The 19,384-nt window shown below is 45.8% G+C and overlaps 1 protein-coding gene across 3 annotated transcripts in view; it reads right to left on the reverse strand.

Moving 5' to 3' along the window:
* Window positions 1-1,641: 1,641 nt before the first annotated feature.
* Window positions 1,642-19,384, reverse strand: part of LOC119404786 (neprilysin-1) — a 104,861-nt gene continuing 87,118 nt past the window's right edge. The window contains exons 14-21 of one of the 3 annotated variants that reach the window (XM_049419019.1): window positions 15,582-15,640; window positions 14,906-14,957; window positions 9,913-9,980; window positions 9,136-9,266; window positions 7,118-7,183; window positions 4,487-4,591; window positions 4,281-4,357; window positions 1,642-1,868 (exon numbers count right to left, since the gene is read on the reverse strand). In XM_049419019.1, the coding sequence (XP_049274976.1) occupies window positions 1,769-1,868; window positions 4,281-4,357; window positions 4,487-4,591; window positions 7,118-7,183; window positions 9,136-9,266; window positions 9,913-9,980; window positions 14,906-14,957; window positions 15,582-15,640 (658 nt within the window). In that variant the 3' untranslated portion in view covers window positions 1,642-1,768. The remainder of the gene's footprint in view (window positions 1,869-4,280; window positions 4,358-4,486; window positions 4,592-7,117; window positions 7,184-9,135; window positions 9,267-9,912; window positions 9,981-14,905; window positions 14,958-15,581; window positions 15,641-19,384) is intronic. The other 2 variants (XM_037671450.2, XM_049419020.1) reach the window with 2 other exon arrangements.

The following is a 19,384-nucleotide window of genomic DNA, read 5'->3' on the forward strand; positions in this document are numbered from 1 at the left end:
GCGCGGTCCCAGCGGCGAAAGCGGCAAGCTGCGTCGGACGATCCTGCGGTGTCGCTCGGCTTGCTAATGAGTTTAAGCGGAAACATATGTACCAGCGCGCGAAGTGGAAGGCTGAAACGAGTGAAGAACGGGAACTCCGGTGGTGATGATGATGATGATAAAAACTTTATTTCTCCCAAAAGAGTGGACGACCGAGAGGTCGGTTACGCTGCTTAAGGAGGTCGGTGGGAATCCCTTAGGACGCCGCGGCCTCCAATGCGCGTGGCATTCCGGCGAGCTAAACGTCGGAACAAGGATGCAGGAAATGATAGCGACGAGCTTCAGGGGCGGTAATGGACTCCTAGCGTTCGACTTGGGCGACGGCTTCGGAAACTGACGAAACGACGGTACTCAGTGCTCGCAGTACGTCACGTTCGGTTGGCAAATTGTGATTTGGCTACGAGGATAAAAAAAGCATAACCAAGTGTAACAAGCTTTCGCTTGCGTAATCGGGGCTGGCCGAGTTAAGCCGCAACCAATTTTTCGTGCTATACTTGTCTGCTGTGTTAGGAACAAGTTATTTTTCCGCTATCACTGGTCTGGTTGAGCGCGAAATTAAATGAGCGCTCAAACTTGCAGTTGATCAGTACTTTAGCGCTACTAGCACAGCGACGACTACTCGGTAGAGAAGAGATAGAATAGCTTGTTTGTTTAACATACATTTTATTCGTGTTTTTTTCTTTTCTGGCGCTTCCTTTCCAACGTTTTGCTTTTTTAAAGGTTGTTAAGAATTGAGTTATGAAGGAGTCGAATCAGCCTTACCTTGTAGTGTGTGACGCCTTGCTTCAATCTTTAAGGATTCGTTTGTTCGCGCTTCTTAACACTTTCTTAAAATACATCACGTCTTCTTTCCTCTTCCCATTTATGAACAACTGCGATATGTGAAGGTTCTGCAAAAAGCAGGACGACCACGATGGATAGAATGGGCGACGACTATGGTGCAAGCCTGGGCTTTGTTTGCGTGCTTTCTGACTTGCCGCGATTTTCTTTGCACAGTTAACAACATGAAAGACGTGCATATTTCCTTTCTTGGTTATGTTGCCGTACAGTGCATGTACTCGTACAACGTACCAGTGGACAGATGTTCACATTCATGACTATGAAATGTTTTTAGCAGCTTTAAGTGTGCCCCCTCTGAGCAGAGACGTCGCCGCAGAGAGCACCGATGAAGACGAGTGAAGTGGTATACATTCTGCAAGCTCTCCCGTACGCAATTCGAGCAAGAATGCGATGGCAAGGCGGCGAGTTCCACACACACGGTACACGAGTGACGTTGGCTAACACTCCCAAGGATTGAAACGCACATAAATACCGAAAAAGGAGGACGAGGGAGCGCCCATCGTCGCAGCTCAATTGGCACAGAGCATCGGACGCGTAATTCTGAAGTTGTGGGTTCGGATCCCATCTACGGAAAGGGTGCTCTTTCGTCCACTGTAATTCCTTTCAACGTAGATCAAAATCACAACACTACACTTAACAACAACAAATTATGTCGCCGATGGTTGCCCTGGCTGAGTTGTCTGTTGGTTTTATTGGCTTCGGTGTCATTTGCAAACGTGATTTCAAGCGACCTTACAGTTCTAATTACAGCAAAATGCTCCGTTACAGAAAGCTCAGTGTCGTTTATTTCAGCAGTTGTCTTACTTAGTGCATGTCTTGAAAACCGCTGTGAAAGAAACTTAGATGACTTCAAGCTTTGTAGTCTTTTGGTTCCAGATCATCGCTGACGTCACCACAAACTGCACCGGTCTTTGCGGTTCATCGTCGAGTTCGCTGGGCAGTTGAATGTCTCGGAAAAGGCCTCCAGGTTTGACATTGGCACGTTGATCCTTGGAAGAAATCGAGACATTGGAGTCGATTAGCACACGGAAGGGTATGGCGCGTGAAGCGCTATCTGTATAATACTCCTGTCAATAGAAAGTTTTAATCCGTCCGGTATTCCGCTATACGCAAAGCATTTTGTGTATGGCGGGATATATAAGTCCAGTCACCTATGTATAAACTGTGCCTACATTAGCACTGTAAAATTTCTACATCTTGGTTTCTCATCCCCTGGCTCTAGGTGTACCTACCCCTGTAAACACCACATGTGGAATTGACATTACACTGAAAATAAAAAAAAATACCTGGTGTAAACTGTGCACGCGCGCCTTACCGGAAACGCCCTATACGCCTAAAAACGCTAGAAGAACATGGGCGCACCGTCAAAAGCGCTTGCAACCCACCACAAATCTATCAAATGGCCGTCGTGTGCTCTGTAGTCCGTTAGCTCCGAATTGATGCTTGTATTTGCTTTAGGTTCGTGTCCTGAAGCTTCGACAGCCAAGCATTCGTGTCGATTCGGCACCGTTTCCGAGTGCGTGCGTGCGTGCGCGCGCGCGTGTGTGTGTGTGTGTGTTTGTGTGTGTGTGTGTCACGTAACACGACGAGTGTTGAAATCTGGTAGAGACTGTGCCGATTTATCTTTTATTAAATTACGCTGAGGGAATACCGGAGACAAAAAATGTGCGCAGCTTACACTAATTGCGCAAGCTGGAACCAACAGCAGAGCTAGTGTTCGACCTACCTTTTTCTAAGCTTTTGCTAGTAATGCGAAGCTTTTGCCAGAGATGCTTTTTTGCTAGTATATAGTACAAACTATACTTAGGCTTGCTTATCCTTATCCGGTTTCGGTTGGTTCCCCGCGCTAGGCAAGTGTCACGTGGTGTTGGCGGGAAGATGCCGCGTGACTAGCTTTTACGTTGTTCTTCGCGGGAACATGTCACGCGACCTGTTACGTGATTTTAGTCACGTGACTATAGTTGTGCTGTGTTGCGGGATTTGAGACTGTTGAATAATACGTTATGTTATGCGATTATTGTCCCGGCGCTAGATGTTACGTGATTTTGGTCACGTGAGTAGTTACACAGCTTATGGCGCGAACATGTCACGCGACTAGTTAAGCGACGTCGCGTGGGTTTAGTCACGTGACACATTATACGTAATTTTTAGTCACATGAGTAGCTGTTACGTGATGGTACGTCATTTTAGTCACGTGACTAGTTACGTAATGTGACTTGATCGTTTAGCCACGTGACTAGTTATTATGTAATGCTATGTGATTTAGTCACGTGACTACATCATAGAGCAGGTAGCGCAAAAATTACGGGGACACAAGCAAGCAACATAAACAGGAGACTAGCGCTCGTCTCGTGTTTATGTTGCTTGCTTGTGTCCCCGTAATTTTTGCGATACCTGCTCTATGACGAATTCCTACAAGCTCGCCCAGATTTCCGTTCACGTGACTACATTTTACTTGATGTTACATGATATTAGTTTCGTATTGTTACATGATTTTAATCACGTGATGAGTTGTTACGTGACTTTAGTCCCGTGATTAGTTACGTGATTTTAGTCACGTAACGACTCCCGCCATCAGAGTTATTGCATTCCGTGTCGGACGAATCGGAGAATGTACTGTGGGAGCGAAGCAGAAGATGAAGAAGAGGACGAAGCAAGCGCGTGCCGGTTCACTTCTGCTCGCACTACCCGGCGCAGCGGAAAGCTTTAACAGCTTCGCGGGTAAAATATTAGGTCAGGCACGCAGACGTCAAGCTTCGATCGCCTCCATTTTCCCGATAGGGGATGCCCTCCTAATTTTATATGCGAAGCAGCCTTTGCGCTGGGCTGCGTCCGTAGTTCCACTGGCGACCGTCCGCTTTCTACTACCGTATCCATCTGAGCGCGCGCTCACGCCAAGGAGAAGTCTTCTTCCTCTTGCTCTTCGACCGCCTTGATGATGATACGTGCAGAGCACTTGAGAAGCCCGGGCTGCCGTATGCTGTCCTAGCTTGGCGCAACGCAGACAAAAGAATGTGTGCTGGCACGCGCTAGCGCGTTCGGGCATGTGTAAGGGACTGGGTAAGACGCTGTGGCCTCTCCCCCTTACACTCTCTCAGCGGTTGCGTGATGGCGTCAGGGAACGAGATTCTGCAGACGCGCGATGAACCCGCGTGGCGTGCTCCAACAAGAGTTCGGGACGAGTAACAGCAACAGCAACTTCAGGGAATTCGTGGTGTGCTCCACTTGCAAGGACACGTTAACATCGGGAAGGCGCCCGTGATGAACGGAACTTTAAGTCGACCCAAGCGCTGGTTCGCATCCCCACATGGTTCCCTTTAGTGGGAGATGGTGTAATTTTTTTTCATTGTGCCCTCCATATGTCACACTTTGAGAAAACAAAAGCTAAAACGTTGAGTTACCTGTACTGGGCGGGGCTGTGTGGGTCATACTGAACCAATAGTTTGATGTACTCGGGGCGGGCCAAGCTGCACCATGCCTGTGGAAGAGAAGCAGTGCCCAAGAGTCTCATATACACACACACACATTCTCTCTCAGTATGCCCCCTTCAGATTCAGTGGTTGGCATTGCTGTTTGGGGGAAGAGGCATCGCTGACATGTGACATACCATTCCGTTAGAGATGAAGAACAGCTGCTCCCCGGTGACATTTTCCATTCCCACCAAGCGAGTGTCTACGCTTCCGTACTCTACCTCCAAGAGGTTTCTATAAGCCTGGAAAAAGGTAACAAAATTTCTCTGTAGGAGGCCGTCCTTCATCAAAGGCGCACGAAAGACACCGTTGAGAGAAACGTCTAAAAGCTTTATTGTTGCCGCGTTGGTATACGGTCTGCGCAAAATTGAAAGCGTGAGCAATTACTTAGACTTTCATAGAATGCACTTCTAGCTAATACAAAAGTCACACAAAACAATGTGACATAAATGCGACTACCGTGTTTAAGTCGTCGTTTGGGGGTCGCGATTCGCCGACTTACAGCAAGGCCGAATGTGGTGCGCTCTCGCGCAGCCCAAACCATCAAGACCAAATCCTGGCCGTCCACTGCGCCCGCGACAGGGCCGTTAGGCCTGCCGGTCCCCACGTGGGTGTAGCCGGGTGGCGCGGGGCAACCTTAGCGTCTGCACTGGACTCTTAATAAAGTTGTACTCGCTCTCTCTCTTTCTCTCTCTCTCTCTCTTACGTGCAAAGTAAAATTGTCTTGTTTCATTTTCTTTGAAGACGAGTTAAATGCTTAAAGATTTCGCGAAGCACCCACTACGCGTCTGTAAGGCGATGCGCGCGCCTACGTAGCTGCACACTGTTTTCATGCTGTGACTGATGATGATGATGATGATGATGATGATGAAATATGGCTGACCTCTTTGTAATAGTCGGACCCCTTCAAACCGCCCACTCTTTATGCAATTCGCATGGTGCGGCGCCTGTTAGGACCCTACGCTTTTCGTCTTACGTGACGACAGCATGGGGTCTTTTTCCAAAGCAGCTTCAAGCACTGCCTTAAATCTGTGATAAAATACTTGACTGCCACCCAGCGTGCCTAGGTTCTATTCCAGGTCGCACTCGCATTTCTATTCTTCGCAACCATCGAAATTTTTCCCTCACGGACAACACCGTCAACGCTGACGATCAGGGGCGTAGCCAAGGGGGGGGGGGGGGTGGGGGGGTTCAAACCCCCCCGAAATTTTTCAGTTTTGCTTGCGTATGTAGGCATGCACACATACAAACGCACGCACGAACATACATAAGGTATGGTTGTACCCCCCCCACCCCCCGAAAAAAATTTCTGGCTACGCCCCTGCTGACGATACTGGATTTCTTGCGACACGGGCTCTTGAAGGATATCGCGTTAAAGCAATATAATGCATATTTAACCTATCCTGTTATAATCTATACGGATCAGTCATGAACGAAGTGATGAAGGCTCAAGAGAATGCTCTAAATGCGTACGAGATACGTTTTTTATTTTTTGAGGATTTACTGCACGCGATGTCACCCGACTTCTATATTACGTCACTATGTCACGTCACAGCTACGTATTATATGAATCTCACGCGATTTGCGTTCATGCGGGTGGCCATCAAGACAAGTGCCAAATATGGCGGATGGACATAAAGGAGGCTTAAAAACGTGAATGTCACGAAATGAAATGCCTGTTTTCTGGTGGTGAAGTTAGTGTCCTGATTTTTATGCAATGATTATGACCCAGATCTGTAGACATTTAAACCGCGTTTACCACTGCCAATAGTAGGCAACGAAAGCTTCCTGCAGACGAATGACGTAGTAAAATGCTACCCTTAAATTTCCCGTTCTGGCTTCTGTTTCATTGTGGCAGCAGTTATTTCGACACTCCCTGCACGGAACCTCACGGTGGCACCGACGCCGTGAGGTTCCGTATAAATTCCAAAACAATAACATCACCCCACACGTCGTATGTTCTGCGTGCGAGTGTCAGAGTGCGAGGGCTGCCTCTGATCGCGACACCAACCGTCTCCGCGCGAAAGGCGCATGGAGGGGGTCCGGAGAAGGGGGCTGCGTGGCCCATGCAGAAACTTCGGACATGGTCACCCGTGGTCCCGCGCGCTGTATCGTGAGAAGGATCAGCAGGCGGCTCATTTGTATAGGGGGTACAGAAAGAAACGCGAACAGCGCAGCACGCTGTTTTCATCGCGCTCTAGCCTTGGTGGCAGTAAAAAGATGCTAGAATGGTTGTTGATTGTATCATGGATGACTTGTGGGGCTTTTATTACCATTCATGCTACAACCGCTTGAAAAGAAATGCGAAACAGCAGAGAATGTAGATGCCATACTGTTCGAGTTTCTTTCCATCCCCAACGTACGTGTTGTGTTGTCATTGAAAAGTTGGCGTTGTAGCCACAGACAGCACGAAAGTCGCTACGCTCGCTTCAGCGGCCGCGTTTCTTTATGTCAGCGATTTGTCCAGTTACGGCTGTTCGCATACTAAAGGAGTGAGCAGCGGCTAGCCTTAGTTCATATGACACCTCAATTTGCTGCTATCGCATTCAGCTCTGTCACACTTTTTCTGTTTTTTAGTTTTGCGTAGACGAAGGTCTTCTAAAAATACGGATGCTATAGGTAAATATTCTAACAGACGTCGTCTGTAGAATAATTAAACAACACTGCGGCGCATCATTCCGTTCAAACTGCTCTGACATCTGAGGGACTTTTCGTTTTCGGTATTTACCGGTTTAGCGATCTAAGCGTCCGGAACCATTGCACTTTACCTCGAATGATAGACGGAGTCCCCCGTTGTCGGCGATGTTCTCGCCCACAGTGTTCTTGCCGTTTAGCTGAAATGGGGATAAAAAATGTCCACGAAAAGTCCATGAAAATGGAACATAAATATTATCCACCCATTTCTAGCACGAAAGCCTCCCAAAAAGGGTTTGCGGATATCTTAGGAAAGAGGGTTCCTAGTTTACGGCATGTTCGACTTGGTCCGGGGTTCAAATCCTGGACCAACACCTTCCCGGGGCGGTTATTCCAACTGTTGTGATGGCCGCGTGAAGGCGAATGGCAGCGTCAGGGCGAATCACTCGACAACTGCTTCGAGTTGGGAGCTTTCCTTCTTGGAATTCTGAAGGAAAAATTGTAGCGCGAAACAACACAAGCACAGACAAAGAACACGGGACTTGTTTTGCTAAGTCTTCAGTGCAGTTCGTTTTCAATTTCCTTGTAGATTCGGCTACAAACGAATAGACGGCAATCTTCTTCGAAAGAGGAAAGGAGCGAAAATAACAAAGACAGTGATGAAGGACAACCAGACAGGACAAGCGCAGGACAAGCGCTGGTGGACAGCGCTTGTCCTGCGCTTGTCCTGTCTGATTGTCCTTCATCACTATCTTCGTTTTTATTTTCGCTGGTTTCCTCTTTGGAATAGTATCAACTAACTCGGCCAGCAAGCTACGTTATTTATAATCTTCTCGCTTTCACCAAGTGTTGGTATTCTGAAAAACACAATTGATTCCGAAAACTTCGCGATGACGCTGACACGCGCAGTTGTAGAGGACACTACTAGGAAATGAGCTAAGTAATGTTAGACTTTGACCAAAACACACGTCCGCAAAAGTAATAAGCCGTTATCGAACAGCTTGTCACTAATACACAAGGGAGGTAATGCACGTTAGTCAGTTGTTCGCGATTGTAAAAAAAAAAAAAAACAGCGCGAGCGCAATGGACTAACACAAGGAGGGGAAAGTGACATACCAGCGTTCGCATGTCTTCTTGTGTTCGTACGTTGTATTTACACTGTTTTTTACGATCTTGTCGTAACCCTACTAAACCATTCCGTACGTCATTCCAGTAATTCCATGTGTTTGCTTACGTAAACCATATATATTCGACGTATTTGCAATGTATTTCCGTCAGAATCTTATGGAAGCATATGGAATTACTGGAATGTCATGTCGGTACGTTTCTGCAGGGAATGTCTTCGACAATGTACCATTCTTTTTTGTTTTCATGTGCCATAATATGCGATGACCGAACGTACATGAATCGCCCGCGATTATTTTGGGCTAGCGTTGCCGAGTGCTTTGACTTTGGGGCGCGAGCACTGTTCCTGGCGGCGCTTTACGATACTTGCAGTACGAGCGCGTAACTTAAACAGTGATTTGGGGAAGACAAGGACAAGCGCTCGTATTGCAAGTATCATGAATAACCGACTCGTACCAATGAGCCATTTTGGCGCTTTACGACATTTGATGACAAAAAGATTATCTGCTCTCTTCCAATATCCTTTTCAAATGTTGAGGTTGGGCAAATGCCGCTAATGAAGGCAGCTGTTACATATGAGAAAACAAGTCTTGTCGAAAAGTTGATTCCAGTGACGCTCCCGGTTCGTCACTTTTTATGACGTTGGTGTTCTACTGTATCTCATTTTCGTTCTTTCTTTGCGTCACGTTTGGTCATTGCTTCGATGTCTTTCGAGCTACGTAACTTATATGTGTACACCGTATAAAACCAGCTCCACCTCTCCCATTGGAATCCACATTGCGCTTTGTTTATTGCTTCTGTTCCTTATTTTTCACGTGATGCGCCAGTTACCTTTCATCGTGATCTGTTACCCACAAGGCATAACGAGTATCATTCTATATATAACCTTTGCTGAGTCGCCGTTAGTCTCTGGCTACTAAGCTTACCCGCAGAGAGCAAAAAGTGATAAAACACCAAATCGTTCGCGAATTACTGTTTTCCGTAAATAATCAACTCATTCTCACAAATACACACTAAGCAGTCTCACCGTCATGTTTGTATGTTTGTCGGTGATGTTTCCGTACTGATACTCGAAACATTTTGTTCTGTTCATGAACTCCTTGCGAGTTTTGTTGCTCCACCATTGTTTCAGGGCACCTTCTGCGTCGAACTGGCTTCCTATTCAAAACAAAATTTGAAGTGGGAAAAAAGCGAAATAATTAATAAAAGATGTACGATGTCAAGGAGCGGACCGCCGCCCTGAAAATGTTGGTAGTCATCGCTAGTCCCGTTTCATTTGTCTCGTCCTTGTTTTCGCGCTGCTTTTTACTATTAATGCGATACTTTTGATAGATATAGGATAGATACAGTGGAGCTGAGATAATTACCATAATTTACAGCGTTTGAAGTTGTTGCTTTAACCGCGAACGGCATGCTCAGTTTTTATTCTAACATGTGCATATATTCAACTGGAAAGTGCTTTACGTGGCACAGGACCATAGTCTTTCCATTCTTCCTGAGGGGGTGACGCTTGCTTCAGTGTTCAATGGGACAGTTGGCGGGGTGGGGGGGGGGGGGGGGGAGGTTAAGGGAAGGTAGGCTAGAAATGTGTATGTATTGTTTTTTTTTTCAGTCATATTAGTGTGTGTGGGGGGGGGGGGATTCGAATACAATGGGGTAATGTTAGCAAACTAAACATTTAAACAAAGAATAAAAAGCACAGCATACATTTTCAGAAGCACCCATGTTTGAACATCTTCAAAATCGTCAGTTCGCTTTCAATAACCGTGACGATATTGATCGGCACCAGCACTTCCGGTCTTACCAGTGTCGTCGAATCCATGAGTCATTTCGTGGCCGACTACCATGCCAATGGCTCCGAAGTTGAGGGATCTGCCGTAAGAGATGCAGTTATAATATGCGAGAAAGGCGTAAATGACGAGAAATGAATTTTTATCTTTTGTATAGGCGCGGCAGAAGCAGTGTTCACACTGTTAACGAAAATAGTATTATTTTTTTCATTTAGTTATCATTTATTCTTTTTTACCTTATTTTAAAGGCTCTGACGTGATCATTATACATGAAACAGCCTCCGTTACATGCAGCAAGAATTTTTTCATCAAGTGGTTACCTTATGCTCCTCATAGAGAGCAAGACAAAAACGGGTAATAATCGAAAGGAAATATCCTGCACGCTCCTTCTACACTGTTGAAAGAGGTACGTTAAAAGCATGAGCGATAGAGAGACAGGCAGAAAGGGAGCACGGAAACAGAGGAAAAAGCAGCAGTCTGAAGTGGCGAGAGATTCGTCCTCCAGCGCGCGATGTACGGGGTTCGATTCCCAGTGCCGTTTGTTCTATAAGATGGAGCGAGCTAACCCGACCTGGCGCTCGGTTGTGTGGCAAGTCATTCAGAGAAGGTGGCGTCTTGTTTATTTGAACTTCTGTATTTCACTCACCCTCCACATCCGCCTCTCCTACATGACGCGGCGCTGTGCTTCCTTATTTGTGTTACAAGAACAACTGTGGCGCTTTTTCTTCTAAAAGAGCCGAGTCCCCTTTAAGTGAAACTGAGCAAAGTTTCGCCGCAAAGGCGAAGCAATGAATGCGATAGCAAGAAATTGGAATGTCACATGAAGAACGTCAAGCAGCTCTTATACTTGAAGCGCGCAGCTGAAGCACAAAGAAGGACGCCCGAAAAGAACGCACAGGCAAGCACAGGGCAAGCGTGAACTAACAACTGTCACAATTACGTCTTTGTGCTTGAGCAACGCGCTGCAAGGCTCGACAATGGAGAATCAGACGCTCTTAGATATTTCTTTTTCTTTTAAACTGCGCCACGTGGATGACCGCTCTGCGTCTCCTGCCACACGGGGGCGTATGACGCAAGGCGAGCCCTGTGTATTTTTTTTTTCGTTCCACATCGCGAGGGGGTACAGAAAGTGGCCACGTCGTAGTTTGCGTCTCAAGGGCAGTTTTCAAACTGAAAGAAAATGTAGGAGCGTTGCGTGATAGAAAACACGCTCCGAGATCTGCATACCACCAGCGGTAAATGGTGTATATCAATAGCTCGCCGCGCTGGCGCATGCATAGGCACTGTGCCCTATGACATGTTTCTTCTCCTCGGTCTTCACAGTATTTGGAGAAACCACATGGCTGTAAGGAACTGTGACATAAATCCGAGACCAGTGAACTCTTACTTTACCGAGTTGGTGAGCAGACTACGCGAAGTGTGTCGGAAATTGGAATACGACGAAGAAGTGTTGGTATTGATGGATCCTCTGGTCAAAAGTTTTGTAATCTCAACCACATGCTAAAAGCGCCGTGGTGGGAAAGTGTTTCCTAATGTCTGGAAATAAAAAAAAATGGCGCGTGGTTGAGTTGTCTAACGCAGCGCGCTGGGGAGCGAGGGGTCGCCGATTCGAATGGTCGGGTGCTTCAGAATTCTTTTCTTCCGCTTTTTTCTTTGTGCCATATATATCTATATATATATATATATAGATATATATATATATATATATATATATATATATATATATATATATATATATATATATATATACTAAGCCCTGACGAAGACCGGTCCACCGGTCGAAACCGTTGGCAAATAAAATTAAGATAACCGCTTAGTCGTGTCTCTTCTCTTCCCAAGTACGTTTGGCCCATCGGAAGAGCTTCTTCACTGGATCTATATATATATATATATATATATATATATATATATATATATATATATATATATATATATATATATATATATATCCAGGACATGACGGCGACGGCAAAAATTCACCAAGCGTCCATATAATTGCCATCGCAATCAAACACCATTTGTTGCTACTGACAATATGGTCAGACCTGCTCCAACAATTTTTTCCCAGTATGCTTCTGTCACCAGAATACCTGAAGCCTATATTGCGGCTAAAATTTATATATCACACTACCGTCACTTTGCGGGATTAAAATTTGCATTTGGCTCTTACAGATTGGAACATCTCATCTGGACTTGAACTGAATGCGCAAAAGAAGACTAAATGGTAGCAAGTGAAAGATATAGCAGTATTTCGCGACAAAATTAACGACGTCTTCTGCTTTCGTCGGTGCCGTCCTTTATTTCATGGGCGTAATGGCGACGACTGGACTTGAAGAGCGAGTGTTGCTTCCTGGCAGTAGGCGAACTATCCGGGACTGTCGGCAGCGTTTTCTTGTTCGTGGCATCTATTGAAGGCCTCCAAAAAATGCTTCAGCTCTTCTTCTTAGCTCCTTAGCTGATTTTAGGCGGCGTCGTTTAAGATCATTTCTTCTTCGAGGAATAGACCGGTGTTCAATATCTTTATTTCAGTTGTCTTCCATTTCGAATATACGGTCTTGGAACGAAAGAAGGACAGAATATTGTTGCACAGAACTCGAAAAGAAACACTAACAGACAGAAAGAATTAGGAAAGTCGGCCTCTCACTCATTACATCCGAGTTTTGCCTTACAATATCTTGTCCTTCAGTAAGTACCAACTCGCCCAAGAAAAAGTAATTGTGGAACGCAAGCAGGATGACAAAGCAACTGACAAAAATGATGACAACGCAAAATGAAACAGACTGGATGCGGCCATGTTGGTTTGTTTTGGTCCTGATTGCTGAGTGGTGACGCACTGCTGGTTTAATGGATCTGGCTCAGTTTGATTTTTTAAACTTCACGTTACAATCAGGAATTGCCCTATTTTGATTACAAGTGCTTCAAAAGTGAAAGATACTTGGGCGTGCTTCATGTTTCCGTGAAATTTAGCCCAGTTCCGGTTTCTAGATCTGGCTCTCTTAGAAAAAAGAATGCCGCAACTGTCTTTTCCTAAACCCATACGACGATCCAACAGAGCTTTCTGTAATGCTTTAAAGCTTGGAAAATGTGCTCTAATCAGGTCACTGTCAAAATTTACACATAGAAGTGAGAACAGCGTTTGCTCATCCTAGCGTGGATTCACGATTACGTGAGGAGAACATTTCGTGACGTCGACAGTGTTGAGAATTGACACAGAACTCTGGGCTGACCAATGTTTGAAAATTTCCTCGTCCGTGTCTTTTCTAGTCTTCGTTCCTGACCCTTCGCGCTCAAGCTTTCAATTATGCTACCATACCTACTTTCCATCCTTTTGAACTACCCAATATTTCCTGCACCCCTTTACCACTAACATTACCAGCACTATACCAATTGCACTGCTGATAGTGCTGATAATTATAGCTGTCCGGTTTGGGTATATGAGAACGCATTTGTGTAATGCTGTAGGGTCCTGAAAGAATTTTATTGCGATAGCAATTATATGGACAGTCTCGGCTGAAAAATGTCCGTCCTCGTTGCCGTCATTCGCCGTATATGTATAAGTATGTATATATATAGAAAAGCCACAAAGAAAAATAATTCAGAAATTCTTTCCGACGCGCGGAATCGAACGGGCGACTTTTCGCTTTGCAGCCCGCCGCGTTAGACGTTAGGCCACGACAGCACCGTCACTCAGCCTGTTAACGGCGAGCTATTTATATACATCATGTAATTCAGCATGCTTTCTTAGTGGCCACATAGATGGCACGACGTGCGCGCGTGTGGCGCGCGCCCCGCTCCTGCAAACGCCGTTGCTCTTCGCTCTGCCCCGCCACGGTGGTCTAGTGGTTATGGCGCTCGACTGCTGACCCGAAGGTCGCGGGATCGAATCCCGGCCGCGGCGGCTGCATTTTCGATGGAGGCGAAAATGTTTGAGGCCCGTGTACTTAGATTTAGGTGCACGTTAAAGAACCCCGGGTGGTCGAAATTTCCGGAGCCCTCCACTACGGCGTCTCTCATAATCATATCGTGGTTTTGGGACGTTAAACCCCAGATATTATTATATATTATTAGCTCTTCGCTCTACAGGGCGTGGTCGCTTTCGTGCGCTTATCTCGAGGATAGAAGGGGCGGCAGGTGGGGTGTTTCGCTTCGCTCGCTGCAGCGGCCGCGTTTGCGAAAGGAGCGCGCTGTTCAAACAGAAATAAGTAACAACTGTGACATTTAGTTCGCGCTCGTCCTGTGTGCGTTCTTTTCGTGCGTCCTTTGGGCTCGAGCGACGCGCTGGAAATTTCGAGCTGCTTTACGTTCTTCGCGTTACATTACAATTTATTGCTATCGCATTCATTGCTTCGCCGTTGCGGCGAAACTGACTTTTTTTTAATAAATTGATAGAGTTTAGCTTGAACAAAATAAACACAACAGTGCTGAAGACACCTCACACTTAAAGGGACACTAAAGAGCAAAACGATTTTTCTCGTATTAGTAAACTACTCTTGCACGATACCAAAAACACCACACTTGCTGCGAGAAGATGCTTAGTAAGCGAGAAAACACGCAAAAAGAAAATGTGGGTGGCGACGCCACCTTAAAGTTTCCGCACCAATCGCCGTGGCGTCGCATACTTTGACGGTGCCTACTAGGGCCTACGTAGTTCCTAATCGGTAAAAATGAAGTACATTGTCATCTGAGGGGGCCATAGACTTAACATACCAAGTTTGAGGAAATTTCGTTGGGCCAGTGGAGCGAAAATACGATAAGTACACTTTGAAATTCGTGACGTCACGCGCGGAGATTTCGGCGCGAAATTTAAAAACGAAGCTTTGAACTTCATTTTCTCCTATATGAATAAACCTATGATGGCTAGATTAACGACATTAGAGTTCTCAGGTTACAATTTATCAGTCTAAAGTGATTCATTGTTTCTCTTTAGTGTCCCTTTAAGAGCAGGATGAAAGATACATGGCTGCTGGCGCATATCGAGGCAAGCACTGTATGCGTAGAGCGACTCACCGTGGAAGGCCGTGTTCGTAGAAGACTCCTTCAAGAATTCCCGCAGGGAACACTGTAGACATAATAATGATGAATAGCGAAGTTGAACGTTTCAAGTGAAAATATTTCAACGTTAGAAAATAGCGCTTAGCTTATTCACAGTAAGTGCGAAATATTGCCCACCGTGGTCTCTCCTGAAAAGGTTGCATGCATTCTGAGAATAGCGGTGTCTTTGCGCGCATTTCAGAGACCAAAATAAAGTGGACGAGGATTGCGTTATATTCGTGTCACTGATAGGCCACGTCTAACCGCATTAACCATGTTCTGGCCATTCTTTCGTTTGTTTCGTAAAGCGTTCGTTTCAGCAGGACATGGCACTGTGCCAGAACCATACTTCTCGCTTGGCCGAATTGCGCGGTATGATGTACGATACTAGCGGTATAGCATCATCACTAGCATCGTCATCGATGATAATCACACAAAAAATATCGGCGCCAAATCAATTCATCGAATAGAAATCAAGCGTAGCATCCTTGTACAGAGACTGCATGCCCATTCGTTCTATACTCCCCGCTATTGGTCATACGAAATGAAAGTTGCGGTTGTAAATTGAATGTAGCTGCAGTTGCTCTCAGGTACGCACGAAAAGAAAAGACGTGCTGTTTCTCTAACGCCGACAGCAGTCCTCAAAACTTACCCATTTCGTTGGCACTCGGGTTGTAAAAAGCATTTACCACTGCAGCACCTTCTAACCACCTGGACCAAAACAGACCAAACACGTTTATTCTCTCATCAAGGCACTTAATAAAATATGTCGCGAATTGAAGGAACATTTTAGGTAGCAATGATGTCTGGTGAAAATATTTTACTGAGAGTAAAAGAAAAAGGAATAGGAATTAGAGGAAGGGACGTGGTCGAGGAAATTCCTTTCACTTATTCGTGCAAAATTAATTCGAAATCCTATTGCGTCACACACTAGCGCTTGTGTTTAAAGCGCTGATTTCTTTCGTTCGCAAGTAACTTAAGTTACGGATAGACCACGCGAAAACGTTCCCTTGTGGAGCTGATACTCGATGTAAGCATACAGCTTTTCACCGAGCTGAAAGCAAGGTTTGTTACATTTCTCTGGGGAACTCCGTTTCGGCTTCGCCATAATTCAAGGTTTCGTTTCATCACCACCTTCATCCTCATCATTAATACCTTCTCTACTCTCCTTTCTACCCTTTCCCCTTTTCAAACGCTGAGTAGCCGGTCAGAAAATTGATCCAGGCCGACCTCTAAGCTTTTCTTTCATAATAAACATCTCTCTCTCTCTCTCTCTCTCTCTCTCTCTCTCTCTCTCTCTCTCTCTCTTTTTAACGCTATACATTTAGTGTCCAAAGGCCTAAGTTCTGCGTGTTCAGTGCTTCAGTTATGATTTGGTATGTCATAGTTTGATGTCTCCCTGTAGCAAAGCCACGGCCCCTATATGAAAAAGAAGTTCGTGGTAAACGAAAGATGTAACAGTATAAGCAATAGAAATGGCCTCCCGCCATAATGACAAGGGAGGTTTTTCTTTCGGGAACTGCAATATTCGCTAAAAAATCTTCGCCACTTACTCGGCATCTGTGTCGTATGCTTTCCTCAGCTTCTTCATTTCCAGTATCCAGTTGTTCAACGACACTGCATACATCATTTTCCCATAGGGTTCTTTGAGGGGAAGCTTTGGTACCTGCAGCAGTTGGTATAGTGATTGTGATTGTGAGGGGAAGGTGCTTCTCTTTTACTCCGAGCTATAATGCTGTTTCCTCGGCTCTTAACAGACAGACAGAAAAACTTTATTCGATAGCGAGTTTACACCCCCCCCCCCTCTTCCCCGGGTCCCTGCACCAACGCAAGGCCTCCTTCGAGAAGCCCGAATCGAGGCTGTCCTAAGCCCGGCAAATCAAACCTCGGGCTAATTTATCGGCAGCCTCGTTTCCGGGGTTCCCTGAATGAGCCGGTGCCCACTGGAGCTCTTACCATGCGTAGCAAATTTTGCGTGGGGGTGTTCAGCAACTGCCAGGCAAGGGGGGTGTCTACTGCCCCTGGCATATAGTTGTACAGAGCTGTTTTCGAATCAGTAAACATTTACTGTGTGTCGGATTGTGCGAGGCCTAGGGCGATGGCTGTCCCTTCTGCCTCCTCAGGTGTATATCCTGAGGGAAGGCGGTGATCGGGTAGACTAGAATTGTAGGCAACTACTGCGGCTTCTTGTACTGTACAAGCGGCGTCTACCAAAATGGCATCCTAAGCTTGTCCGTAACTCTTATGAAGGGCATTTGCGCGAGCTATGCGGCGAGCGCTGTGATGCTGAGAATGCACATTGCGGGGCGGGATTCAACTGTGAGAAAAGCATGAATGTGTTGAGGGATAACTATAAAGGTTGGCTCATTAACGGGTATGCTGATGCGAAAGGAGGCAAGAATATGGCAGCCAGTGGCGCTCGCGGAAGGTCTTATGTACTGTGCCTGAAGGTGGGCATCAATTAGCTCTGGAAGGGTGTATATGCATGCCCAGTTCAATAAGTTTGGCTGTGCTTGTGCAACGAGAAAGGATCAGGGCTTTCTTAGTAGCGCGGCAGATCATGATGTTCACACGTTCGGTTTCTGTGCGGTTCAACTTGAGATATGGGGTGGCGTAAATAATGCGGCTAAGCGTGAAAGCATGTACAATTTTCATGTCCGTTTCGTGTAAACCATTGTGCATGGAGGATACGTGGTGTAAAAGCTGCAACATGGATTGCGTGGAAGCCTTGAATGTTTTCAGGGTATGGTCACTTTGTCCGGAATCTTACAAGTAGATGCCAAGGATGTGCAGGGCGGCGGTGAGGGGGTGAGGGGGAGTTCCTTGTAAATTTATTTCGATGGATGAGTTAGCGGCTGATTTTGGTCTCATGAGGAGGAGCGCGGATTTAGAGGGGGAGCATTCGAGCCCAATAGATTACGCGTGAGCTGAGATGGTGTCGGCTGCTACCTGAAGAGTTTCCTCAATTTCGCCGTCAGAGCCATGAGTAGTCCATGTGGTGATATCATCCGCGTACAGGGTATGCTTTAGGAGTGAGATGAGACTTATTTTGCGCACTAAGACGATGAGAGTAATATTGAACTGAAAGGGATTGAGGACCGAGCCTTGAGGAGTTCCGAACCTCCCCGAGCGTATAAGGGGCCGTGCTTAGGTTATCAATGTGGTTATCAATGTGGTTATCAAGGAGGCAGTGCGCCCAGAGAGAAAGGCACGAAAATAGTTACAAGTTGCGGGGAAGCCATGCTTGTAACCCAAGCTGAGCACTATAACCATGGCGTTCACAAGCGTACAGCAGCGAACAGTACTAGACGTATAGTGCACCAAATTTATGCCGGATACAGCAAACTTAACAAGGTCATAGCTATGGCCGCTTGGTTGTTCATGTTCAAAACGGAAGCAGTGGGTGATATGAGGATGCAGAAGAGATACCTACAGACACATTCGGAGTGCTGATTATCGGGTCAGTTGATTACGCCTGGCGTTGGGTTTCTGGGTTCTTATTCTGCTTCATAAAGGAATATAGCCTGTTTGCACTAACTTGTGCGACCCCTCAACGATTGTCTTTTTCCGATATGGTGTACTGCTAGCCGCAATCACGCCCACCGTGCGCTACCAACTTTCCTGGGCGAAACTGACTTAGCCTCACGTCTGCACACATTTTCTTGTGTCTCTATACCTTTGTCCGCGTTTCCAATAATTTTTCTATCTACTCCTTATTTCTTTATTATTATTTTTCCATCCTGTCTTCATCTTCTCTATTTATTTCCTCCCTCCGAAAGAGTAGGCAGGCGTTGTGTTCCCCTTGGCGGCAGTTGTCAGTTGGCTCCCTGCCTATTTCCTTGGTGCCCTCGCGTGTTGTTCTATGTTGCATATCAAATAATAAAAGTAATTTTCGTTTCTGCAGTTTCATTAGACAGCTTAGCTGTATGAGTGTGAATGTACTCACATATTTATAGAGTCCTTCGAGGTACGTTTTGTTGAAGAGCCATTCCGGGTACGCAATTTTTCTCCCCATTTTTAGCAACTGGAAAATAGTTCAACAGCGTCGGCACGTTAAGCCTGTTGGTGTGTCCTGCTAAGTCTCACTGGCGTAGCTCATCGGATACAGAACAAAGAGGGACACTGAAATACGCATGCGCAAATACACGGCGACAAAGAAATACGTATTGTTTTAAGTCTGCGTTCTGTGCTTGCATCGATATCACTTTTCGTCCCGTCTCAGATTCACTACGGCAATGTAATTTAATAAGGTGAAAAATTCATGCTCTATGAAGTGCTCCACGACTGATAGAATATGCGTGCACGAACCACACATAACAATACTTATCGCCTTTTACGTAACAAGTAGTGAATAGCTTATGAATTTTGGCTATTTTTCTCTTAAATACGGTGGCTTTTCACAGTGAAGGGACAAGGTATATCTTTCTCATGAATGTTAAATAACGTTTAATACCC

Source organism: Rhipicephalus sanguineus, chromosome 9, assembly GCF_013339695.2.
Source record: "Rhipicephalus sanguineus isolate Rsan-2018 chromosome 9, BIME_Rsan_1.4, whole genome shotgun sequence".
Lineage (NCBI taxonomy): Eukaryota > Metazoa > Arthropoda > Arachnida > Ixodida > Ixodidae > Rhipicephalus > Rhipicephalus sanguineus.